Source organism: Thrips palmi, unplaced genomic scaffold (assembly GCF_012932325.1).
Source record: "Thrips palmi isolate BJ-2018 unplaced genomic scaffold, TpBJ-2018v1 HiC_scaffold_19, whole genome shotgun sequence".
NCBI classification, from domain to species: Eukaryota; Metazoa; Arthropoda; class Insecta; order Thysanoptera; family Thripidae; genus Thrips; species Thrips palmi.
In genome coordinates this window covers 1,820,239-1,845,540 of record NW_023144628.1, presented here as the reverse complement: position 1 = coordinate 1,845,540, position 25,302 = coordinate 1,820,239, and the positions used below count along the sequence as shown (strand labels likewise).

The following is a 25,302-nucleotide window of genomic DNA, read 5'->3' as shown; positions in this document are numbered from 1 at the left end:
CCAAAGTGTTTTCGACTCGTTTTGCCTGCTTAGTTATGGAATTGTAGAGTAGAACCGAAAGCTTTTTGTGTCAAGGCACCGGCGTACTTTTTGAATTCGTTGGAAGAAAACCGTCTTTCAATGGTTGCTCGTAGATTACCTTGATGAAGTGTGCACTTTCATTTCACTGGGTTTCATAACAGTTGTTGGAGGTTATACTGTTCTATTTACTTGCAAGAGTTTGTCAAGTACGAAATGCCGCGCCTCAGAGCTCTCAATGAAAGTTCATCCGACGAAAGTGAGGAGGATAACGAGGAGAAGGAGACCATCGAAGCGCAGGTCAGAAAAGAGAGAAAGGCATTGTCAATTTTCGACTCAACTTTCTTTGAGTAGAGAACTGGTCATTGACTTCCTTAGTTCAATACATTTATTTGGGGATGATCCAATATGTACAGTATTTTTGACCTCACTAAGTTCACGAACCACCTTTTTTTTTCCTTTGTAGGAGGACCGGGCATTCTCACTTTACAAAAGGGCTTTGGAGTTACGTCAAAGAGGTAGTTATTCTGATGCTGAAGAGTTGTTAATATCCATCCTCAATGACGATTTCTTAGCAAACGTAAGTTTGTATACTACTTACATCTACTATACATCACCTTCCTACTAATAACCTGAAGCTCTTCTAACTTTATCAGGTTTCCCCTGAGGAGCTCTCTGATGGACATGCACGTCCAGCAGCTGCACTCAAGTATGCATGTTTAAAAAATTTAGGCAATGTTTTAGTCCTTCAAAACCGTGCCGAAGATGGCCTTAAATGTTTTATTCAAGCTGTTGAACTTGACAATTCAGATGTGACTATGTGGCATCAGATGGGCAAAGTGGCACTTCAAATTGATGATTTTCATCTGGCAAGTCGTGCTTTCCAAGAGGTTTGTTTTTGGCTGGAAAGAAAGTGAGAATTTGAACCTGACTAATACTTTTTAAGACTTATTTGAAACATACTTAATCTCTCCTTGTAGGGTCTTCGATGTAATTCACGCCATTGGCCCTGTTTGGATTTGCTTTTGCCTTTGCTGTATGCATTGAATGATTACTTGGGATGCTTACTGCTTGTGTCACGCACTCTTGAGCTTGATGCAGAATACCCTCAGGCCTTGGCACTTCAGAACCAAATTGCCAAGGAAGATAGAAATCTCATACAAAACTTCAAATTCTTTTTTCCTGGAGAAAGGTAGTTGCACTACTCTAAAATTATGAGTGGATATTTTTGATCTGTCTTGAATTATGTTGTATTTTGTTCTTATCTAGAGATATTTCTGAAGTGTGTTGTGACATACCAGAAGAAGAATTGTCCAATCTTATTTCTCATGCATTGTCTCTTCAAGAGCGATATAGATCAAAAATATCTGAACCTTTAAAAGAAGATTTGCACTGTGCAAAGATTGCTATAAAACTTCAATCCAATACCTGGGAGGATCTAGGTAAAAATTTGCTGGAAGTGCACAATTTAATTTCGTGCTCACAGGGCAAGGTATGAAGTACTGCATGCATGACGTAATCTTTTTAAAATCTTTTCTTGGATTCTGTTCTTTTCACTAACTAAGATTTTTGCATAGAGCTTCTTGGATTTTGTGAAGATCAATGCTTCAGAGTCTCCTGAACACTCTGATATTCATCCTACTGGCAAGCAAAACACGAATAATACGACAGGTGAAGATATTGTTGCTCAACCTGGTGTACTTGATATTGAAAGTGAGCCAATGGATGTTGATAGTGAGCAGGAGGCGAAAGGAGAAGATCAAACTGAAGAAGATGCTACGGAAGCATCAGGTCTTGAGCAAGAAGAAGAGGCTAGAACATTGTCTTCTGTGCAACAAAACTCAGCAGCTTTAAAACAGAAACGGAAAAAGACTTCAACCACTTTGATGGATCAGTGGAGCAAACGTCGCTCAGGAAGGCGCTCAGGACGCAAAGCTGAAGAAAGAGAGGAATCAAATTTAGCATCTCGTTTTCGCTCTCTGCTCCCTGACTCCTTGTTGTAAGTTATTGTCTTGCACAATTTTTTTCATTTCTTAACTACTCAAACACATTTTGAATTCTTAAATTTTCATCCTTAGGCCCAAAGATCTAGAGGCCGAATTAGCTAAAGCAAGTAGGAGACGGTCCCTGCGAGATCCAAACGAAATTCTATCATGGGGAGATGATTCCATGGATGCCATTGAATTGTGTAGACTGCTTCAGGAACGTGATGCCAAAGATGCTCAAAAGAGGAAACTTGGACTTCATGCCAAGGATAATATTCCGCAGTAGGTTTCACATACTTGAAACAACTTAAGTAATTGTTTCCGTTACTTCACCTTACCTGATTTTCATTAATTTCATTTTTAGGCGAATTCTTCAGGAAAGTTATTATGGAACCGAAAAAGAAGTATCTGAGGTCAAGGCCATGGTTGAGAAAGATGGGTCTGAAACAAATAACATCATTCAACTCATTATGAAATTCATCAGGCAGCTAGCAGAAAAACATGATCTTACATGGCCCCCTGGACTAGTGCCCATTTATGTTGGCTTGTATGAATGTATGCGGTATGTTGGAGAGTTCATTTGGTTTAGTCTTATGTTGGATTCTATCTCTCAGTTGATCAGTATAAAAAAGTGTTGATTGGTAAATATTTATGTTTACAGGAAGCATATTTCAAGTCCATCACCCTTTGATGGAACTGTCCCAGGGTGTTTAAGTATAATAGATGTGCTTGAATCCCTTCTATACTGTGAGTTGTGTGTAGATATGTGGCACCAAAAAAGTCTAAGTGATTCTTATAACCTTGGGTTTGTATTTATATTTCATAATAAAAGAAGAAGAAAGTATTAAAATGTATAGAGTTGCTTGTTTTACTTATATTTGTAAATTTTTCTTATCTTTTCTTAATATGTAGGGAAAGTGGGCTAACATTTTCTGAAGCTCTTGGAAACATATCAGCTCTGTCTGGATTAAATCACATCTTTACCTCTCCATCAGAGCAGTGCAGAATATTACTTCGTATCAATTGGTTAAAAGCTCATCTCTTCCTTTTGCTAGAAGATTCCGCATCTGCTATTTATTCCCTTCAATGTGTAAGCAATGCTTCATACATACTTGGTTTATTTTTTAATTGCATAAGGTATAACTTAAATAATTTTTTTTTTTTTGTGATGCTTTTTTAGGTTTTGGATAGTTTGGAAATAGTTGAAATGGTGGGTTCTACACTAAGCTCTGTAGATGATTCTCACTCCAGTTCAAAAGAAATAACTAGCACTGATATACAAAGTAAAACTTCTGAAGAAGTTAAGGCTGAGCAACTATCAACTGAAGAAAAATCTCAAAATGAAGAAAACTTAGATGCTTGTATGACTGAAGATCCGGCAGTTGCTTGTGAACAAAATAATCCACATGATCCTAACCATAGTATTGTTTCTCCTGGAGTGGTTAGTGATAAGACTGAAACAGATGGTCAAATGAACGAAGTACCTGAGCACGATCTCAGTATGGTAAAAGATGAGCAGAGTTTGGAAGAATTAGCTTCTGCTGAATCAGTCACTGAGAAAAATGAAAATGTTTCTCAAGGTGAAATGAGTGAAGTACCTGAGCACAATCACAGTATCATAAAAGATGAACAGACTTTAGAAGAATTAACTTCTGCTGAATCAATCACTGAGAAAACTGAAATTGTTGCTCCTTCAGTATCAAATCTTGAAAAAGTGAATTGTGAAAATGAAAATTCATTGTTCACCTCTTTACCATTGAAAGAAGAGAAAATCAATCAAATGGAAGAAGATACTGTGAAGGAATCATTGACAGATGAAACAAGTAGCCTTCAATCAAGAGATACTATTTCTCAGGAAACTGGTGCAGAAGTTGGTGAATCCAGTAGGGCTGTGCAGTCTACCAATGATAATGAAGAACTGACCATTGAAAAGCCAGATCAACATGTGAATGAAGTTAAACAAACTGATCAGCTTCATGAAAATAGCCAAAAGGAACAATATGAGTCAGATCCATCTTGTAACATACAAATTGAATCGATTAGTCCCCCTCTTGAAACAGACATGTCATCAGGTATTCATAAATCAAATGTCGAAAGTGAACAATCAGGGAGCTCATCTGCACTTACAGCTAAGACGAAACCATTCATTGTTATTTTGCCCAATTGTTCTGTCAATCAAGAAATAACAAAACGGAGTACTCAAAAGCTTCTTACCTCCCTAACTAGGTAAATTGGCAATTGAATTTGTTTGTTCTGACCATCTTCTGGTCACCTTCCTTACCATGTTCATTTTGATTTTCCCCCTTGAATCAGGCAACAACAGCTGAGTGAAATAGATGATTTGTATCAAAGTAGACAGTATGAACTACTGGCTGGTACCTTAAAAGAGTGTTTCAAATTCTGTGCACAGCAAACCGATAATGATAATTCAGAAATTGATAATCTGCCTGACAGAGCAACTCAAATGGCAATGCTTCTGGATTCCTTATGGCAACTCAAAAAGTACCCTGTAAGCGTGATGCTGCATTTTAATTGATTTGAGACAAGTATTGGTGATACTCATGTTAATTTTTCTGTGCTAGGACTGCTTTTACTGGGGAGAAGCGTGCCTTCATGAAGCCTTCAATCGTTACCTCAACTCAACTGATTCAGACAATGCATCACAAGACCAAGAAGACCATCAAATGTGGGCAACTGCAGTTGAAAGGTTGTTGGCTGGCTTGAATGATTGCCTTAAAATGGCTGGCCTGAAATTGAGTATGTTCCTGTTCTTGTACAGTGTTTACTTATTTTTGATTTTAACCAGATCAATGTATGTTACACACTGTGCACTTCTCTATTTTTTTATTTTTTTTTAGTGGAAAAGTTGCCAAAGAACTGTCTTACTCGTTTGGTACAAACACTGACTACAATACTTTGCCATCAGTTGGAACAAAGTGATTGTTCTGTTGGAATGGCAATTGAATGCACCACACCATGGGTCATCCTACACAGGATTGTGTTCTTTGAAGAACAGCAGCACCCTATTGAGCAAGATTGTGCCCCTTCGCACATAGAAGTTCTTTTTGAAGCTCATGAATATATGGCTAAGTAGGTTTAAGTATAGATTGTTTTCATGATTCACATTGTCAACTCTATATATTTGATATTTTCACAATGGTGTTCATTTTAAATATGTCTTTCTTATAGGAAGGGCCGCTGCTGTCTAAATGAAGGTATTCTTTTAAACCTCATTTTAGATGTTGTTGTCACCCACCTACAAACTGAGAAACGAGAAAGAGTACGTGACCAGCTTAATCACGAAGTAGACCAGGCAATCCTATGTCTTTATGGGCATCCAAAAAAGCCGGTGGAGAGAAGCAGAAAAAGGCTTCGAGTGAGTTGCGAGTAGCGTGCAATTGTACAATATTTAAATTGATTTTTCCCTTATTGCACTTTATTATTTGTTTTTGTTGAACTTGTAGGACCATGGAGTGCATCAACAAATTGAATTAACCTGGGATAGAAGTTTAGCATTGTTGAGGTTTTATGAGCCGGATGAACTTCCTACCTTTGATTCTATTTCAAAGATTACTCCTGAAGAAGAGCAGCTTTTCTTGAAAATTTCACAGCTGGTTCCCAATGAAAGCAATCCCAATCGTTACTTGAGTAAGGTGAAAGCATTCCTCAAGGGATCAACAAAAAATTTACCCGAAGTACAATGTTCTATTCCTCAAGCAGCTTGTAACCTTTATTACCACTTGGCAAACTATTATATGAAGACTTTCAAGTGGGAACCAGCAATCAAGTATTACATGCTAGATGTATGTCTTAACCCACATCGTTTTGATTCTTGGGCGGGAATGGCGCTTGCAAGGGCTGCTGCTCTGACAAGTGATTTGAACTCCTGTGACACTTTTGATAATGATGTTCAGTTAAATCGTAAGACCAAGGCTCAGCGGTGTTTCCAAAGGGCTGTTGATTTAGATCCAGAAAATACTACAATGTGGATTGAATTTGGAAGTTTTGCTTACACAGTGCATTCATTCTGTTCTCGTCTTTTGAAAACCGTAAGTCAATAATGTTGACACTTATTTCAATTTTGAAGAAAACAAGAAAATGTTTGATCTTTGGTTATTGTTATTGCTACATTTATTTCAGGAAACTGATAGTCTTAGCATGGAAATGTTTACAAAAATAGAGGAGGAAAAAGACAAAATGTTGGGTATAACGGAACAATGTTTCAAAACTGTTGAAAAGGTAATGTTGGATTATTTCACAGAGCTTATTTTTAGCTCAATTGTCTCAATTAGACAAACTTTTTTAAAAAAAATTCTTGGTAATATGAAATTTTTAAAAATTTTCCACTGCAGCTTGACCAGGAAGAACCTTGGCTCCCACAATATATGTTAGGCAAAGTTGCAGAGAAACGTGGGGAAGCCCCTGTTGTATTCTTACAACACTATAGAGCGGCAGCAAAACTTCTGTTTGACTCGAACGCAGTATATCCTTTAAGTCTGAACTATGATCCACCACAACACTATGCTTTTGAAGCACATGAGGTACACATTGACATTTTTCAAAGCGGCCTGGTATTTTCATCATCTTTGCAAGCCATATTGTGTACAGTACATTCTGTTTTCTTTTGTCAAGGTGCATTATCGAATTCATGCATCAATTTTAAAACACTTAGAATTAATGGAAGGAAAATGCCTTAGTGAAGAAATAGAAGTCCTGTATAATGAAACTCTTGATGAGGCAGCAAAAGGCCCTTTTATGGCTGCTCGAGGAATACCACAACAAACATTGTAAGTAATTTTGTTTCTTTGTGTCCTTTGACTTTATTCCTGCCAATGTGTTTTTGTATTTTCTTCCTTACTTATAGTTATTGTTGTTTCTTTTGTTTAATTCCAGTGCAAAGAGGCAATCCGTGGACCCAGTGGAAAACATGGTAAAAAAGATAAAGTTGGATGAATCTGTTGTAAGTAATTATTTTACTGAGTTCATTATGCATATCTTACAGTATAAAAGTACTTGGTCATTGGTTTGTTTTGTGAACAGGTGATGATAGATCATAACACAGAGCAGGATAGCCAACTACCAAAAACAGAAGATAAGGATGTTGCTGTTAACATGGACAGTAAAAGCTCTATGGAAGTTGTGCACAGTGGCCAAGAGATCAACCTAAGTCAATCAGATAACTCTTTGGTCACCACAAATGGTCAGCCAAAACAAATAGACCTATCAAAGAAGGATGTCATGCCTTCTGTAACTAACATCTCTGAGAATATGGATACAGATTGTGAGATTACGTTAGGAACTGCCAGCAATTCTAGTGCTATAGAAGGAAAATCTGATGAGACTTCTCCCAAGGAAACTGAATCTGAGAGTTGCCAAAGTAAGACTTCAATATTTTCTGGTTTGGCTATTGCTCCAGTGGGCTGTCCAACTAAACCAAAAGCTGATTTGAGTAGTATTAAAAATTCTAGTCCTGTTGAGATTGTAGATATTTCTCCTGGTTTGGATAAGGATTCTCCTGGTGTGGACTTAAGTACTGATGAACCAATGCATGGTATTTTGTCTATAGTTGCGGAGCATGATTACGCCGCACCATATGAGGATGCTGCACTTAAGCAGAGTCAACCTTGTTTAAAGCAGTTTATTTTGGATAGTAATACAGCTACATGCAAAGGTTTAGAAACCTTAAATTTCAAACATGTTTCTTCCAGTAGTGATAAAATCCCAGTTCCACAAATTGATGTTATATCTTCTGACTGCTCAGTTCCATTTACATCATTTTGCGATACAAACAAAGAAAAACATAAAATTCTCAACAAAATTAGCACAGATATTGAAACTTCCTATACTGAGATTAGACAGAGTAGTTGTAGTCGAGAAGGAGTACCACACCATATTGTCAAGACTGAAGTACAAGTGATTCCTGTAGAGTTAACGAAACATGATATTCCCTCTGCTGAGAAAATGATCTTTGATGGCTGCTCAGTCACAGGTTGTGGTGAGTTACTTCTTGTGTATGTTCTATCCTTTTCATGTGCACACTCATTCATTCATAACCACAAAAGTGTCTGGAGCAGAGTTTTTGAATTGTTGCAATCAAAAGTAAGCTTTAGTAATTCATTGTTATAATACTGTTTATTCAGCTTATGGTAATACTATACTTAATTTCTATATTTGCTATGAGCTTTTTTTTGTTGTCGTTTTACAATTACACAAAAATATTGGTTTATTGAAAATCCACATTTAATTTTATGCTGTAGCTATGGGGTGGCATGGTGTGCATGGTTTGAATTGTCATTATTAATAATAATTATAATAATGTTTGTGTATACACTGTTTAAGGCTTGTATTCTGCTTCTGCTCTTCTCGTCTTCATGCTTTGTGTCCGTAAGATGAGCATTTTGTAACAGAATGTAAATCATAGCATCCTATCATTAGGAAGAACACTGTTCTAATCTTTGAACTTAATTGGGACTGGACTGAAATCTGATACTTATTATTAGACTAGTTTAAAAATATTGTTCAGTTCCTATTAAAGATCGAACACCTGTATTTTTCTTTGCAGCTAGCCAAGTAGGTGCTGAAGCAAAGGAAAAAGACAATATTGTAGTCAAAGAACCAGGCAGTTCATCACCTTCATCTTACTGCTCGAACAGTGAAGCAATTGCTGTTGAACAATCTACCCAGGACAGTGTGGCACAAAAGAGCAGCTCTCAGGTATATTCTGCTTGGTGATGAATATTTCTTAATATTATGCAGGTTTCATTCTTTATTGAAATATTTGTTACATTGGTATATTTTAGGATTCAACAAAGGAAAGTAGAGATGCACCTTCTTTTGTTAAACCTGTGGTGGATCAAAAGTCTCCAAGTGAAAGAAGTTTGAGTATGTTGTTCTTTACAGGGATTCTTTTTTTGAATTTTACATTTTTTAAACTTTTTTTCAGGTTGTGTATGACTATATTTTTTTTTGTTCTTGCAGATCATGCAGACTTGATTAATCAATGCCTAGTGGCCATGGAAGAATGCCTAGCACGTTACCCAAGACATTACAAGTCTTTTTATAGATTGTGCCACCACTATTTCCGGTCAAAGCATCATCGTAATTATAAAAAGTGTCGTCAGCTTTTACTTGGCGATAATAGATTATCTCAATCCACTAAACTCATAAGTGGACTTTTCAAAAGCAATGGTGTTCATTCCATGTTTAATGTGAGTGTTTATCTCTGTTGAGGCTTCTACTTCCGTCAAAATGTTCTGATCTTTTTTAATTATCATTTCTATAAGGATGTTTGGCGGATCCCTATTGAAGAAATTGATCGTGCTGGCAGTTTTGCATCACATATGAGTAGATGTGTTCATTTGCTAATGGAACTGTTACGAGCCTTGCGAGACCATGCTTTTCTTTTAAAATTAAGTATCTTCCTAAAAAGAGATCCGGAAAAAAAAGACAAGTAATTTATTTTTGGTCTATGTGCAATTCTGCTTAAATTTAGTGTTGCTTTTACTAAAATTACCATTTTTGCAGGAAATACTTACGTGACAATGAACGAGCTGATTTGTCCAAGCAAGCTCTTGTTTTGTGCTTAGCTGCCATGCGAGAATGTGTCAATGAGACTCGAACTGCAGACCATGTAATTGAGTTGTATCGTACTGTAAAAGATGGTATTAAAGAATTGCCGCTGAAAGAAGCAGCTTTTAAGGGACTGCTGAGTGATGCTTACAAAAAATTCAAGGGGGTAAGTAAGATAGGTGATACCATAACAAATTTATTTTTTGTTTGCATGAAGCTGGATCCCTTTAAGCACACTGAGCTTATTTTTAGGATCAGGGTGACCAGCAGTCTTACTATGAGGCAGCTGTTGATTTCTGCTCGAAAGAATTGAGTAGTCGAAGGGCCATTGCTGATGCCAAAGCAAGAGCACAGGCACTAGCACAAGCTCAGCAAGGACAAGTTCACTCTCAAGTGCAGGTGCAAGCCCAGGTTCAAGATCAATTACAAGCGCAAGCCCTGGCACAGGCCATGCAGGTGGGTGAAACAAAATAGAGAAACACTATTTATTAGCATAAGTGTGATTGCAATTTTGTGATGTCATTTTGGTTTTCTATCGTAGATGGGGGTGATGTCATCAGCCTTACCATTCAACCCATTATCACAGAGGTTCCCAGCAGTGGGCAACACTCCTCTCAGAAATCCTTTGGCAGATGCCAGAGCAAACGCTATGGCCAACGCCATGGTGAGTTCCATGGCAACTTCCATGTTCCTGCCGCAGATGCCACTGTATCGTGGGCGAGGCCGGCCCCCCAAAGCCCAACAACGGCTGCACAATGCTATGATGAACATGGCTCACATGATGGGCCTTGCGAACGTGAACGTGGCAGGGGCGCCGTCCGGGCAAAGCTCCATGGATAGTTCCAAGCCTAAAGTGATGAAACAACAGCAGGTAGCTTTTGCAGTGTAAGGGTAAAGTCTTGAATAGCCTTTCCCTTTCCCTTTCATTAAAACTGACTGTTTGTACTTGCAGAAACAGCGGCGTCCTCAGCAAGGCACTGGTGCCCAAACGACTGTCGTATCATCTATCATTAAAGACCGTCCAGCACTTTCGATCACAGCTTTACAGGCCAATAAATCAACAGGTCAGAGTACAGGTTCTGCCTCCACACCTCCCCCAACTTCAACATCTGCTCCACCTGTGAGGACAGGAAGTCCTTACCCAAACACAACAATGAGTATGGGAGATGTTCTGATGACTGGTCAAACTGGATGGCAACAAAGGCCTCGTCATAATGTGCCCAGACCCATGCCTGGTGCAACTGATCCTCGAAGCATACTCAATCCCAATTCGGGTGCGGTGAGGAAAGAAGGCCCGAGACTGAAAGGACCCGCGACCAGCGCTGGTGCCTTTTCACCTCAGCCGAGACCTTTTGCACCTCAATCACAGACTAATGCACCGCTCAACAATCCTGCTGCTCTCCTCTCTCGGTTGCCTGGATTGCAAATTAAACAAAGGGCGCAACCCACTTCACCTCATCAGCAAGAAATGCCAACTCCTAGGCCTCAGCCCCCCAATAAGCTTCAGAAGACACAAGCTTCAAGTGGGCAGACGTCTAATTCAGCCATATCAATTAGCAAAATTTCTTCGTCCTCATTACATTCCACACCAGGCAGTGACTCTGCGGAAAACTCAGAAACCAAGAAGAGAGCTGACCCAAACTTTGATATAATAACCCTAGATTAATTCCTTTATTAAATTAAGTATTGTTTCCCAGTTGTCTGTGATATAATTGAGGCACATTGTGTACTGATGTTGATTGAAACAGCTTTGGTGTAAATTACAACTGTTTATAAACAGTTTATAAATTCATCTCATTTAAGATTAAGGATTGTAAGTGCTTTTTTTACTGTGTTAACAAAGTTCAATTGAATTCTTTTCCATTGTGTGGTTCTGTATTGTGAGAAGGTTAATTAGTCAGGATCATGTCTGATTGCAAATTTTAATGATGCGAAATAATCCATTACAATATCTCTTAAATGCTAACTACTCTTTTTGATTTCAAGAAAAATGGGGTAAACAAAACAACCAAACTGTATATATGTTCTTACTTCACATCACAAGGAGAAGTATGTCCAGTTAAATAACACAGTTTTCCAGTGTTCTTCATTTCTACACTTCATTCTTGACTGTGTGAGTTGGGAGAAGGTCATCTAACTCCACAAGTATGACATTCAATACATAATACAGTGAGCAGAAGATCAAGAGCAGAACACCAATCATTATAAAAATGTCCTGTAAGGAGAATTTTATCACTGTCAATTTTTTATTTGCTTCCAAATTGAAAAAAAAAAAAAAAAGAGAGAGACTGTTTATTCCTCTTACCCTATAAATGGTCGATGAATTTATCTTCATGTCATGTTTTTTAATTGTTTCTTTGTCAACTTTAACATTTTTTTTAACATCTTGATGTCCTGGTAAATGCAAATTAAAGTAAGCTGTTGTTTTGTTTTTTCGTTCAATTATTTGTTCTTACTTTCATGCTCTTACCAATACGTTTTCTGTACATGTCTGCAAAGCTTGCCCGCATCTGTGCATGGCTGAAGGAACCACCACTATCGTTGCGATTTCTACCCATAACTGGTTGTGTGCCACCTCAAATAATCACAAAGGGGTCACAGAAAAGACAAATCTACTTAATTGCCAAAAGAACTGACTTGGTTCAAAATGTACCGAGTTGCACAAAGATAAGGGGTGAGCAAATTCTGAAACCAAGGGGTGTTCACTTTGTCTACACCCAACTTGCAGTCCAAACACCCACTCAAGTTGTTTGGCGCCGTTGATATTGACATAAACTATGGCTGCAGTTGTGCTCTTTTGCGACTTCCAATTCACTTTAGACACAATGTAACACCGAAATTCAACTCCGGCAATTGAAACTCCACGAAACGATAACCCTTTGGCCCCTCTGACGGCGTCTGCTTGACTTGACAGCACTAACAAAACAAAAACAATCTCTCTGTGCATAGGCGAAAATAGTGTTATTTGCAGGACATACGAGACGGGTTTTGTTGTTGTTGCTGTCACCTGTCAATGAATGAAAACTGCACTAGATAGAATTATACAGATCAATTGGACGTTCCGAATCGAGTCATGAACGAATCTAGTGAAAGGAAGTTTGAGATAGAGACGAAGCTTGAAAAGGTTAGGCTAGTGTTCCATGTTTTAGAGAGCCATCATTGTTCTTAGTGTAGTTAACTGATCATCTAACCTTAATGAACAGAATACACCCCTTTCTGACCTCTCTGATCTTGAGTACTTTGCTTTATTTGTTTACTTGATTTTCTTTTCTATTGCCTGTTTATTTTTGACTACTATTTCAATAAATTCTGTATGTATCAAATTCTCAGGAACTTGGAAATCTTAATTTGCTCAAAGAAAGGGTGAGCAAAAGTAACCAACTTACCAAAGGAATAACCAACATTTTATCAAGTTTTGAACATCGACTAGCTCGGCTGGAGGAAACGATTCTCCCTGTCTACAATGAAACAGGGAATCTACAGCGTCAGCAAGAAAGTATCCTTTCAAGCTACTCAGAGTTTCTTATCTCACTTATCCCCCCTTCTGATCTTTGGAAAAGTTTCCTTAATGAGTATCAGATGTTGAAAGAACGCTTGTGGCTCTTGAGCATGTGATAAGCTTTTACAGCGTCAGTCAAGAAGTAGAGCCGATCATTCGAATGGGTCCTGGTCCCTCTCAAAATGGCATTCCATCTCTGGAGCCCTTCCTCAAGGCAATGGACAGACTTCAATCAGCTCAAGAATATTTTGAAAAGAACAACCCACAGAGTGTGGAACTTGAAAATGTGGTCAGTGACTTTTAAAGTATTAATTGGCATGAAGAAAGTGCTCTTGTTAAATCTTCTTCTCTGGACTTTTGCAGACTACACTCTTCACATCTGGTGGTGATGCTTTGAATCGAGAGTTCAAAGATATTTTGGTTCGTCATAGTAAATCTGTGCCCCCAATAACACTTCTAGATTTAGTTGCTGCTGATGAAGGTGAACAAACTGAAATGTCTTGTCTCTCACCAAGTTTTCGAAGCACCTTTACCTTACTAATCCTTCTCAATAATTTCAGACACATCTGGAGAAGATGCTCCACCTTCTCTTTCTCCTTTCCCTGACAATGTTATACAAGAATTGGTGCATATTGCTGACTGGCTCATTGCTCATAATCGTGATGACTATATGAATACTTATGCTAAACATCGAGCTGGAGTCTTGATGAAATCTTTGACAAATCTTAGAGAGCAGCAGAAGACCCATAGTGGTGGGAGCACTCATGGTTTGAATACAGCTGGCTCCCCAATGCTGGTATGTATGTTTGTGCTACAATAACTTAAATTTTTGTTTAATACTTTCACCGCTCTATAGTGTTACATTGTGTATTTCTAGCGTCAGAAATTCCAAAATCGTCATGAAACACCCAATCGTAGAGCATCCAGACGCCTTCAGCATGTGTAAGTGAAATAAATTTACAACTTCATCAAAACGTGGATTTTTTTTCTCAACTGAAATTGCAATTGTAACAGGTTAGAAAAAAAAGCCAACAAGATGTTTCTCAAGGCCTCTCAAACTCTAGAGCAATCCACAGGCCTTACTTTTGGTCCGAGAAGAGCCTCTTCCCATTTTGGTATGATTAATTCTAACTTTTAGGGAGTCTCATAATTACTGTACTTGGGATCACAAACTTAAATTTTTTGTCTTTTATTTTAGCAGAACAACGAGAGGATGTTGTTGATGATGTGGAAATGGAAAATTACCTTGTGTGTGTCATGGCTCTGCAACGTCTCATGCAAAGTGAAAGAGTCCTCATGGCTGGTATTATTCCTTTGTCACACCAACCTCATGTCTTCGAAACAATAGTTTCAGAGGCCATAGATTCTATAGTGCAGGAAGGAGAGGTGATCTAGCATAGCTGTAAAATTTTCCAAACTCATTTATTTTTTCAAACAAAAATAATTATTATAATATTTTATTCTAGAATATTGCTGTCCGTGCCAAAAGATGCATCAATCGTCAGGAATATGGTGCTGTTCTTGTCATATTTCCAATCCTGAAACACCTTCTTACATTACGTCCTGAGTTTGAAAAAATTCTTGAAGGCTGTGAATACAATGTGCGCTCTAAATTTAATTCACTCCTCAACACACTTCATAGCACAGTAAGTATTTTTGCACTAAGTAATTATATGTTGTCTGATCCTTCTTTAGTGAAATATTCTCCTTTTTTTTTCATCCCCAGGGAGCCAAAGCTTTGGAGGACCTTATTGAAAGCATTCGAGCTGATCCCAGTGCTCAGCTGCCCAAGGATGGAACAGTGCACGAACTTACCAGTAATGTTCTGGTATTCTTAGAACAATTACTTGATTATGCTGATACAATAGCAGGAGTTTTGGAGAAAGAACCAGCATATATGGCAGCATTACATCATGCTGGTCTGGCAAACCGCACAGAACGAGCAAGAGCTCTCCTTGGAATTTATGTCAGTAAGTTTTCAAAAATATAAAGTCATTTGACCACTTTTATATGTTTTATTAAAATGACAATAATAGTGAACTATATCTGTCCTCTAATGCAAGCCGCCTTCATATTGTTGCAGAGAAAGTGGTTTCACAGCTCAACACAACTCTGCTCAGTAAAAGTGATCTTTATGGAGATGTTGCTGTTCGTTCCGTTTTCCGTTTGAACAACAACCATTATGTTCTGAAAGCTCTGCAGAGATCAGGCCTATCTGAACTTGTTCAACTGACTGAGGTGGACTGCCAGCAATTGTATCATGATATGATTCAGCAACATAAAAAGGACTACACTCAAAGGTGACTGGATAGAATAGATCAGGTTTGATCCTCTTTTTAAAAATTATGTTCCTGTAGTAATTGAAAAAAAATTCCACCACAGCTGGAGTAGGGTTCTTAACTATATTTCTACAGTTGATGATATCCCACCTTCTGTTCTCCAATCTGGGAAGTTGAGGGATAGAGACAGAAACACCATCAAAGAAAAGTTTGCCGTAAGTTTGGCTGGAGTTAGTTGCATTTCCCTGCTATGTCTGTTATGAGACAATTTGCCATTGTTCTTTCCTCAGGGTTTCAACAAAGAAATGGAAGAAATGGCAAGAGTTCAAAGGGGCTATTCTATCCCTGATGTTGAACTACGTGAGAGTTTGAAAAGAGATAACAAGGAGTACATTCTGCCAAAATATAATGCCTTTTATGAAAAGTAGGTATTATTTTCCAGTAATAATTTTTCTTTAAATGTTTTGCTTTTGATCTGACTTAAAGTTTTTTGTTGGGTTTCAGATATGCAGGTCTTCAATTTACAAAAAATCCTGAAAAATATGTTAAGTACACTGGTGTTCAAGTGTCAGCAATGATTGATCGTTTCTTTGATGTTGCTGCCTGAAGAACAATGTAGCTCTGTCCACATCGAATTTTATTATTGTTGTTATATTATTTATCTGTTTCAAATGCATGCTAGTATATTTTTTCATAGAAAATTGTAATTACTCGTTATATTTAATAAATTATCTTAACTTTAATTCTTGAGTGGGGCGTCCTCCTCCTAACATGCTCCCTTACCATCAAAAGGACCAGAAGAACTTTACAGCAGGCATTTGGTTAAACTGGGAGAGGTGAAAGCACATTTGGTCCGCATGGCACTCAGGCTAAAGAGTAATTAGCGATAATTCAACAAACAGTCTCTCAATTTCTGAAAAAGAAAAGAAGTGAGGGAATGCCCATTGAAAAACATAATGCTTGGTTTGCAGAAAACAGCTTGCTGCATATTCTAGGTGTTTCATGAACAATAATTTCCTCAGAAAACAAGATTCTCATCTAGTGGTTCTTGAGGTCGAAAGGGGACTCCAGCTTTTCTAGGTACCTCTGCTTCTAGAGCCTGCTACAGGACTTCTAGGTGCAGGGCTCTACCCCTCCCCCCTCCCCTCCCCTCCCCTCGTTGTTTGTTTACGTCTGCCGGCGGCGGGAAAGCCAAACCTAACCAAAACTTTGGGTTTGTTGTGTTTAGTTGGATTAGTTTTAATCGCAAATCGCAGCATGCTGCATCGTCCAAATTGACTGTGGAATGCTATTTTAATGTCAATCGTGGATTAACCAACTTATTTTATTCATTTAACTTCGTTCTTAATCAAACATTTCTTCCCAGTTCTTGTGATGGAAGGTTATGGACTATAGGGGGTTGATCTTTGCATGTTTGCGTTCTATTTAATTAAACCTTTCAAAGCCGTCAGTGATGGAACCTCTTAATCCAAATATGAAGCGGATTAAGAAAGCACCACAGAAGTGCCCAAATCCTCTATTTGAAGAATGGCTGGAGCAGTGGCGTCTTGAGGCAGTTGAAAAAGGATCAGACATGCAGTACTGCTTTGGAAAGGTATTAGATTTTAAATTTGGAATGAAACTTGGAAAAACTGTAATAACTTTTCTTTCTTTAGGCCGTGAAATCTCTACGAAAATATCCGCTCCTCTTGAGAAGTGGAAGAGACTGTATGATATTGGAATGTTTTGGGAACCGTTTATGCCAACTGTTGGACCGAAAGCTTGCTGACTACCGTAAAACACACCCTGAAAGTATGTTATAATGTGATATGACAGATGAGCCCTATTGGAAAAATACTTATTTTTCATGCGTTCACTTCCAGTTGATGATATTCCTCCTGATGAAAATACGCCGGCCCAGGTAGCCGCTCCACCACCTGCTAAAAAGAGGAAAACACCCAAAAAGAAGGTACCTATTTCAAATATACACAATGTTGATCACTGTCTTGTCATATTGGTCTTCTTAAAGTTTACCCCAATCTTAAATCTTTTTAAAGAATGTTGCTACCAATGCAAAGGATCATCATGAAGAAGAAGATGGAGAACCATTAGAAAAAATTCCACGCCGCAATGGCGGAAGAAAATATGTACCAGCTTGGCGTTCTGGGCCTTATGCAATACTTATAACATTACTAACGCAAGAGAACAGCCCCAACTACCCAGGTCATTTTCCAATTTATTAAAAAATCACATTTTGCTTGTTTGCCTTTTTAATTCCACGGAATAAAAATAAGACATGTTGAATATTGCAGGTTTTATGTTAAAATCTGAACTTCAAGATGCAGCTCAGCCCCTATGTGACAAGTCATTCACGCGACCTGACCCAGGTTCTCAATATACTGCATGGTCCTCAATGTCTACTTTAGTGAAGAAGGGCCTTGTTAACCGATGCAGTTGCCCTGCAAAGTATGTCTTTACAAATACATCTTGGTTTTTACAGTATGTGCAATTTCTATTTTACAAAACACTGTCTCTCACATAAGGTTCTCTCTCACTGATGAAGGACGAGATATGGCAAGACTGCTGAAAGAGAAAGGTGAGGAAGATGCAGACACATTCTCACCCTCAACAGAAGAGCCCTCAAGTGCCAACACTGAATGTAACAAAGTAGGAAACAGCAAGGCCAAAGTCAAACCTAGCACTGCCAAGACTACAACTACTGCTAGTGACTGGCAAGAGGTAACAGTTTTTATTTTGGCAAAACACAGTTCTTGCAGCTCTGTGCTTTTTTTTTACCCTCAACGGTCTCAATGTTCTTTTTTTTATTTTATTTTCACAGTCTGCGTCATCAAGCAAGACATTACCTGCAGCACAGGGAGTCTCCAAACAAAGAAACAAAAACTTGCCATCTCCACTAAAGAATTTTGGACTTCAAGAACCAACAAGCAGCAATGCCTCTGATGCATCAGTTGTGCTGGAAAGTGGAAGTTTTGATGTGATTCTCCTAGTGGATACATGTGAAACTGGAGGGTAGGTGGAATTCGTATGAGATTTATGGCTTTCCAGAATGAGTTATGATAAATGTTACACAAATTGCATTTTTTTTCCACTCTCAGTGCAACAAAGAAGAACCACAACCAAACAGTGTCAGAACTTAGTAAAATGAATGTACCTTTTGAAGTTAGGAAGTTAGAACTTGGTGATTTTCTTTGGATTGCAAGAAGTAAGACTTCCAAAGAAGATGAGTTAGTATTGCCTTATATTGTTGAACGCAAACGAATGGATGACCTGGGGGGTAGTATCAAAGATGGTCGTTTTAAAGAGCAAAAGGTACATAAAATTTTCAGTAATAATAATTTTAATCTGCGCAAGATCAAGATTTATAATTACGATTGTGTTTATTTTGATTTTAGTTCCGTTTGAAGCAGAGTGGTATTCAAAACCTAATTTACTTAGTGGAAAGCCATGGGTCTGATCAGCATGTTGGTTTACCTTTGAGCACAGTGCAACAAGCAGCTGTTAACACCCAGGTGGTTGATGGATTCATTGTTAAACACACAATTGATCATCTACACTCCATGGCGTACTTGGCTTCACTTACACGTATTTTAGGACGAACATTTTTGGTATGGTATTCCCTTTGCCTGTTTCCCTTTATCTATTGTTTACATGAATTTAAAGAAGTAAATGTTTATTTTCTCTATTTACAGAATAAAACACTTTTGGGATGTCCTAAGAAGGATTTGGCTAATTTTACAATGTCAGATGATTTCATAACTCTAATAAAATTTCAGGAGTTTAAACATAGTTCAAAGAAAACCAAGGTGCTTTAATTATTTTAGTTATCCTCAATTTACTATATTAGTTGCACTCATATGTTTGTCTAATGTGTTTGTTTCATTTTCCTACTTAACAGAATTTCACAGTCAAGGAGATGTTAATCCGCCACCTAGTCCAATTGAAACATCTGTCTGTCGAAAAGGCAATTGCAATCGTCGGACGATACCCTACCCCACAAGCCTTAATTCAAGCAAGCAAATTTGGTGGACATGATGCGATGTTTGCAGATATTCCTTGTCTTGGTACTGCAACATGTAGAAATGTAGGCCCTGCTACCAGTAAAGCTGTTCATTATATGTACACTACTGAAAGATTGCATTAGGTTTGCTTCCTGGGATATTTGTGCCATACTTCTTTTTTTTTTCTTTCCTTTATTTTAACTTTTTTTTAAAATTCTTGGGGAGAAATGTTGCCTTAAAGACATTCTACATACTCCCTGATATTGTTTTAATTATGCATGCAGCTGTTCTGAGATTAAAAGGAAAAACAGTACTGTTTGACACTTGTTTATTACAATAAATTGTTACTTTACATACATTGTTTACATTGGTAATAGATGTTTCCTTCACATGCCCTGCCTTCAAATAAACTAAATTTTATTACAAAGAGCTTGCAAGATAATTTGGCCTCTCACTGACAATTAGGGCCTTTCCACATCAATATCACAAAAAGTCCTTAAAACTATGACAAAATATTTCTATGACAGACTTCAAAAATGGGTTAGTTTACAAAAAGCATCATTTGGCAACTACTTGATGAGTAATTGATGACGGAGCTGAAAAGCTCCTGTTCCACTCTTGCACGGTCTGCCCACACAAATGCGACTAGATGGTGAATTAAGACTGTCAGTCTTTCCTAGCCACAATGACTTCTTTAAGAAACCAACGGGAGCTTCAAAGGACATTTTTTGCAAAGCAGATGGGTTGTTGTCAAGCCCAGTTCGGCTCATAGGTAAAAATACACCAGAGAAAGTCATAAAATCAGCAATTAACATGAGATGGCGAGCATCAACTGTAATACCATAGACTTTAAAAACATCCTGAATTTCTTTAACAACTACTCTAACTGCAGCCTCAATGCCATAGATTCCTGCAATGGCATGAACATCATTGGAGTACAGTTTGTTTATATCAAGCAGGTCTGAGTATTTGAACATTTCTATTATGTTGAGACCATCAGTCTTCAGCACTATGCCCTCTCGAGGGTTATTAAGGAGAAATGCTTTCTTCAGACCACGAACTTCACTAATTGCTGACAAGCGAGATACCTCCTTCACAAGCGTAGAAAGATTTAGCTTCTTGCATGGGAGCGCAATACTAATTTTGATGACACACCATTCTTTCTTTTTCTTGTCATAAGAGTAGTCATCAATATGGGCATAATTATTGAGGAAACTTACATCATCTCCTTCATTAGCTTCATGAACGGCTTCTTCTTGTTTTATGAGGGCTTCAGATTCATTGTCAGAATTATCGTCTCCTGATTCATCACTGTAGGCTGCAGTATCCTGATGTTTTGTGTGTTGCTTGGCTGCTGTAGCATCATCATCTTCATCTCGAGCCTCTTCGTCAGAACTTTCATGACCCTCACCAGCATCAGCTTTAGGAGCCTCCACAGCGACGTCATCTTCCTCAGCCTCTTTCTTGTTTTCTATCCCAGACTTCATAGATTTTCTGACCTGCTCCTGGATTGATGTAGTTTTACCGGCAGATGAAATAAGCTTCTTGATGTGGAATTCTATGGCAGCAAGGAAATTCCTCTCGATATGCTTCAACACAGAATCAGGAGTTACCTGATACATTTGTTTGTAGTATTCATATGGAAGGAAGTGCATCTTCATGACATACTGATGAGCCCGTACAGGAGATAGGACCAAAGATTCTGTCACTTCAACATATTCCAGAATATCAGCTACAGTGACTCTAGAGAGTTTACCTTTTAGGTTTTCAGCTTCTTTTTGGAGGTCTGTGACATCTCTTTGAAATGGTATTTCCATTGATGGAGTGCTTATGTTTTTGGATGCTGTCATGAGAATTTCTTTCAGACGTGGAATACCAAGAGTGACATTCATTTCTCCTCGACCAGCAAAGTGGAAGGTATTTAATGTCATCTGAGTTGAGGGTTCCCCAACAGATTGAGCAGCCAACAAGCCCACAGGATCCCCAGCAGGGGCGAGGGAACACATTGCCTTAAGATACAACATGTCCCTGAATTGTGAATCCTCAATGACAGTGCTGTGCGCTCCATTTCTACTTTTGATATAATTATCTATCATGTCATCTAAACGTTCAACCACAGCACCAAAATGTGAATGTAAAAAGTGAGTTGAAGACACTGGATCAGGAACTTTATCATTGACAACATACTGTTTCATTTCTGGATTAGACTCTGGAGTCTCTCTGAAGACATCAATTAGCTGTTCCAAGCCTTTCTTTCTTCCGGTTTTGCTGGATAGCTTCTTGGAGTTGAATGTATCTTTCATTCCAACTGTGTAGTTGAGGAATGTACTTTTTCTTTGTCCATCATTGTTACTAACTTTTTTCCACTTCTTGACTCTTTTCTTCTGCTTTGAAATTTCTTTAGCACTTTCTTCATCTGTAAGTGATTTCAGCAATTTCTTATCATACAATACTTTATGATTATCTTCCAAGAAGGACATCTGGTCAGGTTTCAAAAACTGGACCTTATTTATGTCCATGCCATCTTCTCCATAGGCAAACTGCACAACACTTCCATCACTGTCCCTCACAGTCATATCGTAGTGTATGCTGAGACCTTCCAAACTTTTAACGACACACCTTTGTAAGTAACCGCTACGACTCGTCTTCACAGCAGTATCAATCAATCCTTCACGTCCTGCCATACAATGGAAAAAGAACTCCTGTGGTTGAATTCCTGTCATGAACCGTCCATCAATGAAACCACCAGCTCTTGGTTGCCTGTCATAAGGAGCAAAACTAGGCAGAGAGCGTCCTGATATCATAAGTGGAGGGCGCTTGCCTTCTAATTCAATCTGGCCCAGTAATCCTGAAATTTGCATGGTGTTTACAGTGGAACCTTTAGCTCCAGATTGAACCATAAGTTGCAGATTATTTTGAGGGAATTTCTGTATTAAGCCAGTTGGAAGGCATGTCTTGTTGATATCATCAGTATATGGGTTGAGCAAACTCTTAAATTGACTGTCAATCTCTCCTCTAAAGTTTCTCTTGTTATCACAGTATGCCTCTTCCATCTTTTCAGTTAGAAGATCTGAAGGGCTGTCTGGAGGAAGTCCAAGCGCAGCAGCAGCAGCAGAGTCCCCCATTTTCCGGCATTCTTGGATAATATCAGAACGACGCTTGTCAGCTTTTTCCATTACCAAGATATCTTCAACACCTAAGGTGAATCCTTGCATCAACTGAAGGAATGCCATAAACAACTTTGAGAAGGCACTGAGCAATTTACTTGAACATTCTCCACCATAGAGTTCATACATGCAATGCACTAAACCATAGGGAGTGGCACCGTAATGGGTTTTGTCAAGAACTCCACAAAGTAACTCGCCTTGTCTGATAACAACTTCAGCTTCTGACATTGTGTTTGAAGAGCCAAATGGTGTGCCTCCTGCTTTCCACGGACGGGGTTTTTCCTTAACCCACAAATTTGCTCTGATTTTGGCAGTAGCAGTCAAGTTGATCGGTGATTTTCTGCTAGGAATGGTGTTAATAATTACTGTAGAGATAACTTGCTTTCCTGACCACAATGGGAGAGGCTTCAGGATAGCAGGGCGGAGAAGTTGAATGTTTCCAGGCATGTCACCAACGGCCTGATATACCAGCTGTAAATAATCTTCACGTGAAAAGAACTTTCCTCTCACTGAAAGCCACACACCTGAAACCATATGATCCTGAATCAATCCACCCAATGGAGTGCCATCCTTGGGGACAAGATACTGGTGACACACGTTCACTAAGTTATAAGCTTCACTCCTTGCCAGCTCACTCTGTGGAAAGTGAGCATTCATTTCATCTCCATCAAAATCAGCATTGTAGGATTTGCAGTTGGAATAATGCATTCGAAGAGTTTTCTCTCCCTTCAGAATACGTGCTTTGTGAGCCATTATACTGGGCCGATGGAGAGTAGGCTGTCTGTTGAGCAATAGAATATCACCATTCACCAAATGGCGGTGCACTTTCTTAGTGCCTCCAGTAAAATTCTTGGCAACATCTCCTGGTTTCAGAAGCTGTTTGGCTATGGTCTCCCTCTGCAAGGGATCATCACTCTTCAAACGTGCACGGCGTCCATTTTCATCTTCTACATACACAGCACCAGGGTGAACATCAGGACCATTCAAAACCAGTTGCCTTAGTTCCCTCACATTCCAAGGGGTGACTGGCACAGGATATGTCAATTTCAAGGCAAAAGCTTCCGGAAATCCAATTTCATCTACATTTAGATTGGGATCAGGAGTAATGACAGAGCGAGCCGCAAAATTAACACGCTTACCCATCATGTGCATTCGGATTACACCTTCCTTTTTTTCTAGAACTTGTTTCAGGCCTTGCGCTCTAACTTTGCTATTCAGGGAGCTAGTGTCTAGCAACTGATCCGTACTTGTCTGCAGTACCTCCCAGGCACAATGCAGCTTTTCAAATGGACTGCTACCCGTAACTCCTTGAACAAGTAACTTGCCTTCTTTGGAGAGTTTGTCAATTGAGCCATCTTGAACCAGTTGAATAACATTCCACATAACCATTGAATCTGTGAAAAGTTTCTTGTACATGGCAGTCTGAGGATGATCACAAGGCATTCCATTGACCATATTTACAGGGCGCACGTTGGGTGGAGGTACCGGTATAACATCAAAGAAGAAGAGATCTGTAGGGTACTCCAGGTCTCTATCTTTCAGGATGGGCATCACTTCAGCCATAAACTGCTTCTCATTGTTCCATAGACCTCGCAAATGATCCCTTAATTCTTTGGGGTTAAGAGACTGCATTTGGCCTTTGGAGACAGCAGATGATGTTGCATTCAAATCTACAGCGGACGTATTTGGGACCATTGAATTATTAGGGTTCAGAGTGTCCTCACCCTGATGCTTTGGTGCTACTTGAACCTTCACATTCAAGCGATCCCTGAAAAATGTTAACTTCACCAACCGTGCTTTGCAGAAAAGGCATTTCTTGTCAGTAGTGGAACCTCGGAATAAAGTGGCTAATGTAGCATTCCGAACTGTTTCAGCAGCTTTGGTATTGGCTGAGTTTTGGTCCGTTTCAGAACGTGGGCTACTTTTGATGACAGAAAGAACATAATCTATTATCTTGGCCTTACAAGAAGATTCTTCTAATTCAGCGGAAGGCCACTTCTCATCCGAAAATGAACAGTTATTTTCAACTTCTAAGGCTTCTGTAATGAATCCAGCATCGGCTAGTTGAAGTTGAGCATAGATTTGCCATTTAACTGCAGGTGGCAGCTGAAATCGGTAGCAATTCAAACAAGCCATTCTTATGAAAACAGCGACTGGTTTGTGGAAGATTGGGTTGGTCACAGGAACAGGCAGTTCGATGTGTCCGATGTGCCCAGGACAGCTTTGAATATTCTTCATGCAGGTTTTGCAAGGCTCACTGGTTTCCAACATGGGCCCCATAGCACCATCATAAAGACCACCAGTGACAGGATGTCCCAAAGGGTTGAGAGTCATAGGGGTCACAATCTTCAAAACACTGATCTTGCGGATTTCATCTGATGTGAACACAGAGAAAGTAACGTTCCTGGGGTCGAGGACACGCCTCGCACTGCTGTCACCCATTGAAAGCTCCATGTTTACTGTTTTTCGAACAACAAAGATACCTGCAAACAAATAAGTTGTGTAACATTTACAAAATTCTGCACTTCAGACATGAGGTACGGACAGCGGGCACAAGAATACGAGTTAATTTTTACCATCAGCGTCAGCACAACTATTTTGAAATATTCTTCAAGTGATCGACTGATCTAACTTCTGAGCGCTAGCAAGAGACAATCAACAATTCAGTTAGCGCGCAGGGGATACATCTCGGCCTCTCATTCTAAGCAACCTAACCTTACTGCCACATGCACGCACGCACGTACAGGCTGCAAGCAAACAAAAACAAGGGCAGGCGAAACAAGCAAC

General features: G+C 38.9%; 4 protein-coding genes across 5 annotated transcripts; 3 read left to right on the top strand and 1 right to left on the bottom strand.

The window, feature by feature from the left end:
* Positions 1-5: 5 nt before the first annotated feature.
* LOC117646025 (calcineurin-binding protein cabin-1-like) lies at positions 6-11,651 on the top strand. The gene is made up of 29 exons (XM_034386655.1): positions 6-318; positions 485-598; positions 675-908; positions 999-1,210; positions 1,288-1,510; positions 1,596-2,017; positions 2,097-2,285; positions 2,368-2,565; positions 2,665-2,808; positions 2,916-3,093; positions 3,184-4,229; positions 4,317-4,512; positions 4,586-4,760; positions 4,862-5,093; positions 5,193-5,379; positions 5,468-6,052; positions 6,144-6,242; positions 6,356-6,544; positions 6,636-6,790; positions 6,897-6,963; positions 7,044-7,380; positions 8,566-8,717; positions 8,804-8,885; positions 8,982-9,211; positions 9,287-9,453; positions 9,528-9,738; positions 9,825-10,028; positions 10,114-10,443; positions 10,525-11,651. Exons 1-29 carry the CDS (start codon positions 235-237, stop codon positions 11,236-11,238), a joined length of 7,356 nt encoding a protein of 2,451 aa, XP_034242546.1. The 5' UTR covers positions 6-234; the 3' UTR covers positions 11,239-11,651.
* An 884-nt stretch (positions 11,652-12,535) lies between these two features.
* LOC117646027 (exocyst complex component 7) lies at positions 12,536-16,093 on the top strand. 2 transcript variants are annotated; one of them, XM_034386659.1, is made up of 14 exons: positions 12,536-12,696; positions 12,903-13,068; positions 13,152-13,360; positions 13,435-13,552; positions 13,632-13,867; positions 13,949-14,013; positions 14,086-14,186; positions 14,273-14,457; positions 14,538-14,717; positions 14,798-15,041; positions 15,155-15,371; positions 15,454-15,565; positions 15,641-15,774; positions 15,855-16,093. In XM_034386659.1, the coding sequence occupies exons 1-14, from the start codon at positions 12,646-12,648 to the stop codon at positions 15,955-15,957; spliced, it is 2,121 nt and encodes a 706-aa protein (XP_034242550.1). In that variant the 5' UTR covers positions 12,536-12,645; the 3' UTR covers positions 15,958-16,093. The 2 variants fall into 2 exon arrangements, with proteins under 2 accessions (XP_034242550.1, XP_034242549.1); XM_034386658.1 differs by having other exon boundaries at positions 14,270-14,457.
* A 109-nt stretch (positions 16,094-16,202) lies between these two features.
* LOC117646028 (crossover junction endonuclease MUS81) lies at positions 16,203-19,704 on the top strand. Its single transcript, XM_034386660.1, has 12 exons — positions 16,203-16,563; positions 16,795-16,944; positions 17,006-17,141; positions 17,213-17,298; positions 17,387-17,552; positions 17,642-17,795; positions 17,873-18,068; positions 18,169-18,359; positions 18,446-18,659; positions 18,743-18,955; positions 19,040-19,153; positions 19,246-19,704. Exons 2-12 carry the CDS (start codon positions 16,804-16,806, stop codon positions 19,489-19,491), a joined length of 1,857 nt encoding a protein of 618 aa, XP_034242551.1. The 5' UTR covers positions 16,203-16,563; positions 16,795-16,803; the 3' UTR covers positions 19,492-19,704.
* LOC117646026 (DNA-directed RNA polymerase I subunit RPA1) lies at positions 19,663-25,284 on the bottom strand. The gene is made up of 2 exons (XM_034386656.1): positions 25,092-25,284; positions 19,663-24,998 (listed from the first exon to the last, which is right to left on the bottom strand). The coding sequence occupies exon 2, from the start codon at positions 24,967-24,969 to the stop codon at positions 19,918-19,920; it is 5,052 nt and encodes a 1,683-aa protein (XP_034242547.1). The 5' UTR covers positions 24,970-24,998; positions 25,092-25,284; the 3' UTR covers positions 19,663-19,917.
* Between the last annotated feature and the right edge of the window lie 18 nt (positions 25,285-25,302).